Source organism: Pteropus vampyrus, unplaced genomic scaffold (genome assembly GCF_000151845.1).
Source record: "Pteropus vampyrus isolate Shadow unplaced genomic scaffold, Pvam_2.0 Scaffold19, whole genome shotgun sequence".
Classification (NCBI taxonomy): domain Eukaryota; kingdom Metazoa; phylum Chordata; class Mammalia; order Chiroptera; family Pteropodidae; genus Pteropus; species Pteropus vampyrus.
The window spans coordinates 13,611,412-13,624,589 of NW_011888800.1; the positions used below are offsets into that span (position 1 = coordinate 13,611,412).

At 36.1% G+C, this 13,178-nt stretch overlaps 1 protein-coding gene across 1 annotated transcript in view; it reads right to left on the reverse strand.

The window, feature by feature from the left end:
* ATP8B4 (ATPase phospholipid transporting 8B4 (putative)) overlaps positions 1-13,178 on the reverse strand; it is a 203,625-nt gene that overhangs the window by 134,437 nt on the left and 56,010 nt on the right. The window contains exon 6 of the mRNA XM_011355090.2: positions 11,872-11,933. Coding sequence (XP_011353392.1) covers positions 11,872-11,933 — 62 coding nt within the window. The remainder of the gene's footprint in view (positions 1-11,871; positions 11,934-13,178) is intronic.

Genomic DNA, 13,178 nt, shown 5'->3' on the forward strand with positions numbered 1-13,178 from the left:
TGTAGAGTCTCTGACTTCCCTTCTTTGTCACCATTGTGACAAAGCTCAAGAGGGTCACAGAACCACAGTATTTAAGGGCTAGGAGGGACCTTGAAATATCTGGCCCAATGTTACTCAAACTTCAGAGTGCATAAAAATTTCATTGAATGATGATTATAATAGAGTCTTAACCCTTATCCAGAGATTTTGATTCTGGAGGTCTGGGAAAGGGCTCACAGATCTGCACCCCACGTGATCAGGACCCAGGCAGTCCTCAGACAACTTTTGGAGAAGCACTGTACAAATCAGTGGTGTTCATGTGTGCCCCTCAGGGGTCGCCACAGAGGATGAAAGCATGGCCGAGGGCATCTGCTCCAGGCCTCCCACTCCAGTTTCATCCTGAGCAGCAACACTTGTATCTGTACTATATATTGAGCTTCCATATAATATTATATTTAGACGGGGTGTGCTGATTAAGAAGAGTTTGAAAATCACTAGTATCCAACCCCTTTGTTTTATAGCTGAGAAAACTGAGGTCCTTGGATCTCAGTCACACAGCCAGTTAGTGACAGAGCTGAGACCAGACCTCAGCCTCCTGATACCAGGCTGGTGGGCTTCCCCAATACCCTCCTGCCTCATGGAGTAGAAAAGACGACAGATGACAGTCTATAATGAGCAACTTGTATATGAAGACAGCAATCATGTTTGGGCCACATGATTATCAGAGCACATACCTGGAGATGTAGGGAAGAGATGGGGAGAGGATGAATTTGTGCTACTTCATCAGTCCATAGTTTTCATCCAGCATGTTCTTAGCTTCCCTTTACAATAAACCTATGAAGAGCTAATTATCCTTTATGTCATGGCTCCTTTCCTAATCCTCTTCTGATCTCCCTCCTTCTCACCTCACCATTCAATTAGCTCTTCAATGACTGTTCTTTGCTGGGGGCCGATCCTTCCATAAGTTATTCTGAGACAATGACAGCCCTGTACTAGCCTCCCAAAACTTTCATTAGGGTCCTCCCATGTGTGTGCTCCCAGAGAACCTCGGGCTTCCTTTTATCATGGCACTTATTGCTATAAAATAGTCTGTTTATTTGTCCATCTCTTCACCTGGATTCTAGGCTCTTTGAGGGAAGGAACATAGATCTTAATCATCCCTGTATCCTTAGTATCTAGTATAGTGGCTGGTACAGAGGAATGTTACATAAATGTGGGTTTGTAATGACAGATGGACAAGTGGTAAACATGAAACCTGTCACTGCTCTCAGTGCCTATATAAAACTTCTACTTCATGTTCCTGATGAAGCCCTACCATGTGTGATTGACAGACAGAGCAAATTAGATTATCTGAATGAAATTCATCCCCTGTTGCCAACATAGCCCCTTCGGTCTTCACTGCTGTCATGCGTTCTCCTCTATGAAATCCTTTCTAATCTTAATTCCATTTCTCAATACTTCACTTTTCTTCTTTCGCCCTGAAACTGCCCCATACTGGGCTTAACACTGGACATTAGTCAAATTTAAAATCCACTAAGTATTTATTTTGAACAAATGTTCATTTCTTTTCTAAAGCTTACAGAAAGCATATTTTATTGCACATATATTCTCCATTTAAAAATGTTATCAGTTTTCTTTACGTCTTCAAAAATCTATTCTTTCTCCATCATTAGAGTCCATATTCTTCCTTCTGCAATGTTTAGCATCACAATCCCAATTATCCTTTCCCTTTCTCTCTTATCTCTAGTAACCAGTCCTCAATGTCATTGCCAATGTTTTCTTTCCATGTTTTGCTGACAATATTACTCTTACAAGCCCCAAATTTCTCTGGTGTTTTTGAGTCTTTAAATCTAAATTAGAGATCGTTACTCTTATTTTCTATGCTCTTTGCCTCCTCTTTTTCCTACTTCTTCTATTATTGTACATCAAATCCTTGCCAAAAGTCAACAAGGAGAGAGTAGTTTTTAAATTCCTGGCATGGAATAAGAAAATAGATCTTAGTGTTTTAGAATACTACCCAAGTTTAAAGGTGGTTTAATGTTTCCCTGAGTTATAGTTTCAAGGTATCACTTCCAACCAGGTTCCAAAATCCTACTAAGGTTTTATGCCACCTGGCATTGGTTTGTCTACTGAGCCTGTACACTGATAAGAATTTTCAAAAGCTGCATATTCTTAATGAAATGAAAAGTCGTTTTGCTCACTCGCCTTACCTGTGAGTAAAAACAATAAAATGCTGAGAGTATCATGGCAATTCTAGACATAAACCAATTGCACACCATATATGTATGATTTTTATCATGTTATGTCTTCTTTAACTTTACATCACCAGCATATAGCATTCTGCCTGACACATAGTAGTCATTTAATAAATGTCTATTGAATAAAAAAGATATGAACAAATGAACAAACAGAAGAACCTCTGAACTAAAAGCTAAGAACAAATGAATATTAGTTTCTTAGGTCTGCTGTAACAGATCACTACAAATTAGGTGGTTTAAAACAGCAAAACTTTATTCTCTCACAGTTCTAAAGGCTAGAAGTCTAAAATCAAGGTGTCGGCAGGGCAGCACTCACTCTGGAGGCTCTAGGGAAGGATCTGTTCTATGCCTCTTTCTGCTTCTGGTAGCCTCAAGAGTTCTTTGATTGGGGCCTGTATACCTCCAGTCTCTGCTCATTTTTCCATTATCTTCTTTCTTGTGTATCTTCTTCCTTTCTCTTCTCTTGTAAAGACACTTGTGATTGTATTATGGGGATGACTTCAACTTAAGGTCCTTACCTTAATTATATATGCAAAGACCCTTTCTCCAAATAAGATTGTATTCACAGGTTCCAACAGACATATCTTTGGAGGGGGGTGGGGGGCACCATTCAAATCATGACAATAGGATATAGTATAATCTCAATTATTTTTAGAATGACTGTTCTGTGGAAGTGTTGAGAGGGGAAAAAAAAAAGGGGAGAAAGATGGCGAGGAAAGGGAGCAATAAAATGCCTTTGCAAGTTCACTGTAGTTTACTCTGAGCTGGGTAGTGGAATCAACAGTAATTTGTGTATTTTCTTTATAATTTTTTAAGTTTTCTTAATTTTTACCTACAACAGACAGATAGTATACCAATCTAAAATGAATGAAAGAAATTAACCCATTAAAATTATCTCAGGATATTTAAAGCAAAATGCTCCTGTAGTAGAAAAGTGTAAGTAGCTAATCAACAGATGTTGTTAAAACATTAGTTTGGTATAGACAAGATGTGGGCTCTGACCGAAATCAAACTTACTCACTGTAATATTATAATCTCTGTTAGCTTTCAGATTTCAAGATCTTAAGAGGGCTTTACATTATTAAAGTTAATGTTCTACCATCCCAAGGCCTTTGCGGTTTAGGTTTGGGTTTGTTTTTCAAAAGAAATTCTAGATCTCCTCCCTATGGCATCAGAGAAGAGATACATAAACCTACTTTTTAAGAGAGAGAGAATCAAGTTTTAAATGTTTCAGAGAATGTGGTATATTTTAAGCTTCTGTTGTCATCCAAGATAAGTGGGTCCTAGCTACAGAATGGTCTGCTATTTTGGTGAGTAGTTATGATGGGTTTGAGTTCAAAGCCAAGGAAGAACCAAACTACTTTGAGTATTAAAAGGGAGATAATATGAGGGCCCCAGATACTGAGAGAAGGAGACTGGAGTCAACTACACTGAGCACGGAATGGGGGACAAAATTACAAAGGCCAGCAGCAGAAAGAGAACTTTGGGGAAGAAAAATCTAAAATGGTATTTCACACTGTTTACTATGAAGTATGTGAAATAAAACTCCTCGTTTATATACCCTACAAAATCTTCATTCACCTCTATCTCCCTCTCGAATGCTTGTTATAGGCCAGGAAGGATTCAGGGAGCTTTAAGAGGAGAAAAAGGGAGCAACTAACATCTGGGTTGTATAAATTGAAATTAGGAGATGCCACTGAAAAGCCCATGTGCAGAGTTTTGAAAGTATTATAATTTCCTGTTATTTCAAGATGTACCTCATTTGGAGAAATAGTCATCATTTAGAAATTCAACACTTTAAAAATTGTATTTATGTAATATAATAATTGATTACTATAACAATGTCACAGCTCACATACAGAAACCAGCCCATTGGCAAATGGACCCTTCCATCTGCAAAGCTAACATGCAGAAACTGCCCAAGAAATTATCAGTCCAAGATTGAAGAAACTGAAATTAATTTATTGAGAGTGAAACTATTTTTTAAACACTTTTTCTGTGAGTTAGCAGTGTGAGCTAAAAATTAATTTTTAAACAACTTCCTCTAAGTTCAAAAAGCACTAGATTACTCCCGTTAATGTGCTTTTGAACTCACTGTCATTTAAGTTCATAAGAGTGTTTTATTAACATTGTTTAAAAGAAGAAGAATCAAGTTTTTTGCCTCAATTTTCCTTTCAAATATGCAGTCTCTTCATATAGATCCTAAATAGCCATCCCCTAGACCCTGTGCTATCATTGTAATGTATAAATTAACTGAGTGGGCTAGAGATAAACAACTCAGAAAGTTGGTGTTCTGCCTTGTGCTTAACCACAGAAGTCTCCACTCTAATTGCAAGCCCAAAAGCCCTGATGAAGACAAGGTAACAATATATGGTTCATAAGTTCTCCCGAACGATCGCCAGAATCCCAGAACCCATGTGTTCCCACTTCCTCACTTAGAAGAAGCACACAGACACAGTAAGTAAGTGTCAGCTTCAGATGCATTAAATTCAATGAACTTTGGTATCTTTTGTTTCAGGTACTCAAGGAGAAAAAGTAAGAGCATATTTAATAATAATATTCCATTTTTACCTAAGACTGGCCTTTTGGATCAAATCCAGCAGAGGGCAATGCCAAGCATGAATTTTCCCTCTCTTGGATCAGTTATTTTCAAGAATTCAGCAGCCAATGATAGATCTTTGGACCATTAGCCTGCATATCTGCAATCTGGCAGGACAAAGAAGATGGAAAGAATTCCTTCACAGCTGCCCAAAGAATCTGCTAGCTACACTGCAAATTGCTGTGCAAATTTGCTCTAGGAACTCTGCAGACCCGAACTGATGTGTATACTTTATATACGGGTGTTATATAGCTAGTAATGTAAAACTTACATTCAAATTATTTCAAATTATTGATTTTTGAGGATATACATGTGTCACTAATGCATTTTTTTAAAACAGAACATTTGGGATTTTTTTTTTTTTCATATCGTGCTATGATTAAGAAAAGGTAAACTTGTAACTTATGGCGGCAGTCTGACAGCCAACCATTCAGGAAACCCCATGTTCGATGGAACTGAAACCTCCCAGGGTTCTGTCAACATGTCCAATCTGATCCTGCTCACACTTAAACCCTGAATACTCTATAAAGTTTGTCATCAGTGAACTGATGCTTCAAGTTCTAATTACTTCATATAGGAAATAATGGGTATTATGTAATCCTCCTAGGTGAGTTTTATAAATATGTCACAAAAACCCAGTCTTATGGAAAAGGGTAATTCCATCAACTCAGAAAGGTAAAGAAAGCATATTACAAAATTAAAAACACACTAAATATCAAACAATAGGGAAGTAGTTACATGAATTATGAGACATGCACTTAATGGAATGTTATGCAGCCCTTTAAAATTATGTGTATAAAGACAATATAAATACATTGGAAAAATATAATATGAAATAAAAACAGAAAGATAAAAATATATGTACACAATTATAAGAGATCTTGGCATAGGAAAAAAAGACAGAAAGGATATACAAGAAAATAGTAATACTTTTGGATAGTAGAAGTATGAATGTTATTTTCTTCCTTCTACTTTTTCCTATTTTCCAAATTTCTCTTAATGGACATATGCTATTTTTATAACAAAAAAAAAGCTATGTACTAAAAAAAATGAAGCAAAATTTTCTATCCCAGTTTCAATGGGAGTTATCACTCAAACTGGAAAAGTCAATTAAACAAAGAGAAAATTTGTTCTTATTGACATAGTATACTTTTTCAAATAATTATGCAGTATCTAGGAATATCAGACTTGAATAGTACAGACAATACTGTGTGACAATAAAAAAAGCCTTTGTCTCTCCCTATAAACACAGTTTGCAAACAAAAAATGATTGAATGAGAGTGATTGGAACAGTTCTGTAAAAGAGCTTGGGAGATTTAAGCCAAGTTTACCAACGCTCAGGAAGGTGTAAAGTAGAATATATTGCACAAAAAGCTGATGGTCAGGAGCAATTTGAAATCTAGAAGTGTCCAGGAAATATTCCGACTGAAAGAAGGGTAACTGCACTGGAGCCTCTGAGCTCAGATTGTTCCAATGCAGAAGTATGAGTTCAGAAGATGTTAAGAACATAAAAATATTAAGAAAAAGTGATGCTGATTCTGTTTGTTCATAGTGACACAATCCACAGTGCTGGCAGCCTGCAAGATCAAAGAGAGCATCCTGGAATGAGAACTGGGAGGCCATGTTTGTAGTATTTTCTTCTCTGCTCAGTTTTCTCACTTGTAACTACGTACATTGTATAGAGCAGTGCCATCCAATAGAAATAAAATGCCAGCCACAAATATGAACCACACAGGTAATTTTAAATTTTCTAGTAGCTATGTTCAAAAAGAGTTTTTAAAAATCAGGTAAATTTAATTTCAATACTATATTTTATTTAACCCAATGTATACAAAATTATAATTTTAAAATAGAATCAATATAAAACAATTTATTAATGACTGTCTTACATTCTGTTTTGAGTACTAAATCATCGAAATCTTGTGTATACTTTATACTTAAAACACATCGTAATTTGGACCAGCTATATTTCAAGTGCTCAGGAGCCACATTTGGCTAGTGGCTCCCTAGTTGGGTAGAAGAAGATCTCCACACTCCTGTCTTTATCTAAAATCCATGTGACTAGAAGTGTTGATAGGATGGAACAACAGAAATTGGAAGTTGCATAAATATGTGGAAGTCAACAAGCAATTTAGCATTGAGAACAATACATATAGTGAAGAAAGAAATAAAAGACAGAAAAACTGAAATTTGAATTTCTAAAGAAAAGAAAAACATGGCAAAGTAATTACTGATTGGTGAACTGTTTGACTGAAAATGTGAGCCTTACTACAATAACAAATAAGTATTATAGAATTATTCCTTTGTAAGAATATTTATTATGTGTAAAACAATGCTCATTACCATTTTAAAAATTAGTGAATGGCTAGACTAATCAGGGGGATAGCTTCTTAAATTATATAAATGTCTAACTGCTATACTATACACCTAAAACTAATATAAAATAATATCGAATGTCAAAAAAGGTAAAAATAAATTAGTGGGTGGCAAGATTTCATTCTTTTCTATACCCGAATAATTTTCTTGCCATCTGCAACAATATGGGTGAACCTAGAGAGTACTGTGCTGAATGGAGTAAGTTAGACAGAGATAGACAAATGTCATATGATTTCACTTACATGTGAAATCTAGGATAAACAAACAAAACAGAAGCAACCTCAGAAATACAAAGAGTATTTTATTTGGTTGCAGGATAGGGTGGGAGAAATGGTGGGTGAAGCAGGTAGGCAATTAAGAGGTACAAATTAGTAGTTACAAAATAATGATGGGGATATAGAGTATAGCATAGGAAATATAGTCAGTAGTATTGTAATAACTATGTATGGTGTCAGATTGGTACTAGATTTACCAGAGTGATCACTTCGTAAGTTATACAAATGTCTAATCACTGTGTTTCACACCTGAAGCTGATATAATATTGTAAGCCAGCTGTAATTGAAAAATAAAAAATATTTTTAAAAATTAGTGGAATTTCTTTCCTTGGATGTCTTAAAATTAGAGAGATACAGGCATAGAGATACAGATAATGAGTAAAGAGATGGCTGCCATTAGGGGTTCTTGACTCTGCATGTTAGAATCATCTTGGAAACTTTAAAAAACACCAGGGCCTTGCCTCCACAACCCTCATTTAATTGCTCTAGGGTGTGGCTGGGACACTGATACAATGTGCATCCCCGGTTGAGGAGCACCAAATTAGATGACCTCTGCAGCAACTTTCAGACTCTTTCTCATAGCCCCTCACCTGCCAAGTTGCTCCCACAATGGCCAAGGACATGACTTGAGGGAACCTCCTCTTGTGAAACACTGAAGAATCTATTAGTACTCACAGATTCAGTCAGCAGACATATTTCATCTTGCCTTGGATGAGAACGTGTGTTTCCTATTCAAGAGTCACATTGATTTTCACTATATGGAATCATGCTACTCCTACTTAATTTTAAAACTGAAGTCACCACAAGATTTTATTGAAGTCTACTACAACATCTATTTCTTAGCACTTTCTTAAGCACTTTCACATATTATAACAGATGGCAGATGCAGAAGATTGGTCCTGATTTGGAAGGAATATGAGTAACAAAATCAAAGAAGTAAAATTGAAAAGGAAAATTATAAAGAAAGGGGTTTATTTTCCTTATTGTTTCGTGGCTTTGGTTTACAATGTCCAGCATCACAACTTTCACGGTGCTAAGAATGTAGATGAGCCATGCTCCAGGCACTGAAAGTGTAGATATATGTTTATTTACATACACATGCACACATGCACACACATAACATATAAATAAACTACATGTATTATTTAATTATTCTTATATTTTTATAATTGTTTACAAAGCCCTTCAAATACAAAATAAACAGTGAAGATATGATCAGACTATAAGTCCTCACTTACACATTACTTCATCAGTAGGTAGAAGTCAATTTAGGCTCTTACTTGCCATGGAACCCTAAACAAGTCACTCCCTTTCTGAGCCTTAATCTCTCCACCTCTAAAATGGGGCACTACTACCCACATCCTGGGGTTTTGAGAATTAAATGTGGAAGCACTGGGGCCCGCACATATATATTAGCCAAACTTCCTTGTTTCTGAGCACAGAAGGGAGGCCTAAAGCCCAGAAGGAAAATTAATTGCCCGAAGTCACAGAGTGATCACTTACACCAGGTTTCGTGACAGCTGCTTTTATTGCATCCACTTCCCTTCAGGGATCTGTTCCCTGCAGCTAGCTATGCCTCTTTCACCAGGATGAGCCAATGATGGCTTCTGCCCTAGCATGAACCCTAAATTCCTTCTATCAGGAACACACAAGGATGCCACAAGTATCTGGCAGTGCCAATTCCAGTATGACACCCACTTCCAGCAGTACCTGAACTTCCCTGCTCCCCTCCAAGCTTTTTACTTGATTCTGGATCATGACCCACAGGTGGCAAGGATAGACCCAAAATACACTTTCCTATGTTTTCTATAATGTTGCCATGGGATTAAATATGCATTAACTATTGTGTTAGATCAAGTTCCCTAGAAGCAGATTCTGAGATGAAGATTCACATGCAAGTGATTCATTAAAAAACTACTTCCAGGGGAAACTAGTAAGGGAGATGAGAAGTAACACAAGGGAGAAGAAGCCACACAAGGGTGTGATCTCAGGCAAAGTCCCATCCTCGGCCTGATCTTCATGGGTACTCAGGGGTGAAAATTACACCTCAGAGCTTGTTCAACTTGAGGCAGGGATGCTGCTCTTTCTTAGTCCAGCACCAATCAGTCATTGGCTCCAGTAAGCCCTTAGAAACAATACACAAGAGCTGGGGGAGAGCATACAAAGACAGTGGTGATCCAGGAGGACCCAACAGCATCCTCTAAAATCACCAGCTCCAAGGAGGACTTGAAGCTCCATGAGCTATCTCAGATCTGAACTCATTTGCTTTCTCCAACTTCTCAAAACCCAAAAAAAACAAAAGCCAGTCTCCATAGCCTGAGTACCTTTCACAAAGACCACCACCCCAACTGCTGGAATTGGCTTAGCGATGAGACTACAAAATTTCACAGATCAAGCTCCTCTGGTAGATTGCCCTCTTGACCAGGATACATGTAACTGTTCAGTTTGGAAATTCAAAGATACTGTGCTAGTCTCAAAAGACACAAAGGTAATCAAGAGATGTCTTAGAGAAGCTCACAGTAGTAGGTAATCTTACAAATGAAAACTCTTGCCTGATTTTTAACTAAATCCTAAAGAATACTCCATTCTCAATGATATGTGCTTCTCCCTTCAACTTTACAGCATCAGCAACAAAGCTTCTTAAGAAATCACACTATACTGAATTACAAAGAGATGCTATCTCATAAGGACTCAACAAAAAGATAAACGAAACCGCAAGAAAGTAACACTAATGCTACTTCTAATAATAATGATAATGATAGTTAGCATGTGTGGGAGACAGTCATCGAGTTCCTAAACATCTAAGTCATTGGATTACTCCCATGGCCTCCAGGTAGAGGCCTCAATATCTATTACTGCCCTGATAGCACCACAAAATTTAACTAGTAATTTGAGAAACATTAAAAGATATGCTTAGGCCAACTAGTTCAAATTTATTATGTAATTATACATATTTCAACATACTTTATAGGAGATGCTACTTCGAAGTAATGAGACTGATTATCAAGTGTTCCTTGGGGAATTAGTCAAATCATACTAATGTCAATCTAATTGCAAGTCAGAACTAATGTCAATCTAATTGCAAGTCTGAGAGAGTCAAAGCAGGCAACAGTACAGCACAAAGCCATATACCACATTAGCTTACAAAAGTCACCACCTCTTAAGAACTTGCTCAAGATCACAGAATTACTCAGGGTCAAAACTAAGCTCATAATTAAAGTCTCTCTGAGTGCAAAACACATGCTTTTAAACATCCTACTATAGTGGCAACAACTCAAAACCTGCCAACATTGGAAATAAACCATATGGTTCCAGGCATCTTTTATGGCTTATCCATGTCACACTGGGATTACACTTTCAGCGGCTCTATCTGTACACCTATGGTTTCACTGTGCTTTTAACATCATTTCCTAAAACAATCTGATATAGAAAAACTATGTGTACTCATTACATTATTAGTAATCAGTCAACATTTTGGTAATGGGAAGTGATTAATTACTTCAATTCTACCAGTTATTGTTTTGGCTACCTATCTCCTCTTGATATATTTCATTTCTTGGAATTTTCCATCTCACATGATTAATGTGTTTTATGATATTTCCTTTTAAAACTATGTTCTTCATAGTATCTAACTAATTCAAAATCATTGGCAGATGTGGTTGACTACCAGTTTTAAGTACATTGTTTCGAACATACTTTGCCATATGTTATTAGCCAAAAAAAAAAAAAAAAAAGGGAGGCGAGGGACGAAGAGAGTAAGAAACAATGGAATGAAGATCTGAAATTTAGCTTTTTGCTAAGTTTTATAGAGGTGTTTTTTCTGTTGTTTTATAAATACACATTTTAAAGCATTTTAGATTCAAGAACCAGTCCCATAAATATTTCTTTCTTTATTGATGGATGAATTTAAAAGCAATGAAAAAAATCTATACTGTGGTAGATAATCTAGTCTAAAATCAACTACCAAATGAATACAAAATTTTTATCACTATCACTTGATACAGTAATGTGTCAAAGTCTCTTTAGCCATATTTCCCCAAAATTACCTAATTAAATAATTCAAGTACTTATGAAACACCTACCAAATACAAGACATCACATGTATACCAGTTCTAAATAGTATTATATCTAGAAATGAAAAGTGACAATCATATGTCTGTGTTCCACAAGATAAACTCCAAAGGGATTTAAAGTAGAAGTTGAATGGCTAGCACAAGCATTTGTTGAGCATAAAGAACCATGAAGATAAAATGGGCTTACATTGCAATTTTTAATAAAGTGGAAAGAAATAGATGTTAAATTAAAAAGAGAAATCTACCAATTGTAAAGACCTGTTTTGTGGTCCCAGAAATCTTAAAAATAACCCAAAGAATGCATTTCTTACTTGCCGTCAATGAGCACTTCGGATTGCCGATTATTCACTTGATTATCACTCTTGTGGCGAAACTGAAAATCAAAGTGTTTGTGAAAAAACATATTAAATCATAATTTGTCAGCACAGATAAGGATACTGAAAGTACATTGAATTCATCTGTTTGGACAATATCACTATTGGTCTAAAAATGAGCACAGCTTGTGGTGACCTTGAACCCAGCTCTGCGTGTTCTAAATTTGAATAAAGACCCTTCTCACTTAACCTCATTCTGGATGTCACCGTTGGAACAAGTCTAGCCACATGATCTTCCAATTCCCACACTGTTTTAGCTGCTTCTAAGAAGACAATTTGTCCTTTACTCTGCCACATAGCTCCAGAGAAAACCATACATTAATTTTTATGTCTTCGATAGAAAATGAGGACTTCCATTTCTCTCACATATGTGCCCAATACATTATTGGAACATCATTCATTCTGTTTTATGGATTTCTTTGAAGTAATGAAATTACTTGTAACAACATGTATTTTTATTCTCAGAAATTTTAATTGTTAACAGTGATCTGATGAAATACTGAGTATTTAAAACAAAATCAAAACAAAATACTGAACCACATTTGGTGTGGATTTGTGTTTTTATGCCCAACTGATTTTATTTCTTATTGTATATTCCAGTAATGTAAACATCTTTTATTGCTTAGAAGAATATCCAAATATTATGAGCCCTCTACTAAACTCATAAATTAGCAACCATTCAGATAAGACTTTCTATGTGAACTACCAAGATCAGATAGAAATGGGCAAGAGTATAAGGTGTTATTTCAACCAATTAGCCTAAAGGCACAGATGAACAAGGGGTTATATTAGAAAACATAAATCTGACTTCGCAGATCATAATCATTAGGATTAGTGCTTTTTCCTTTTAAAAATATTCAAAATATTATATCAATATTACAATATATAAATTGCTTCACTCAGTCCTTCCCTTTTTCAACATCATTCCCAAAACCATCCCATTTTTCCTTTTATGCTGTGCCCAGTACATACAATTAAACTGATTTCCAGGTGTAAGTAATAGATATTACCAGGAAGAATAAAATATTTGGCATTTGTCGACATGGGAAAAGTTGATAATATTGGTAGAGGAGTAAACTAAGTCAGCCCATCATTGGTATGCAATCTTCTCCCCACCAACAGAACAATAGAAATGGAAACAACTATTTTGTCTGAGTACATAATTTGACAGAGGTACTGGATATTTTCTGTTTGCTCTTCCATATCTACACATATCCCTCTCTCCTCTGCCCTGTGCCAGGGGA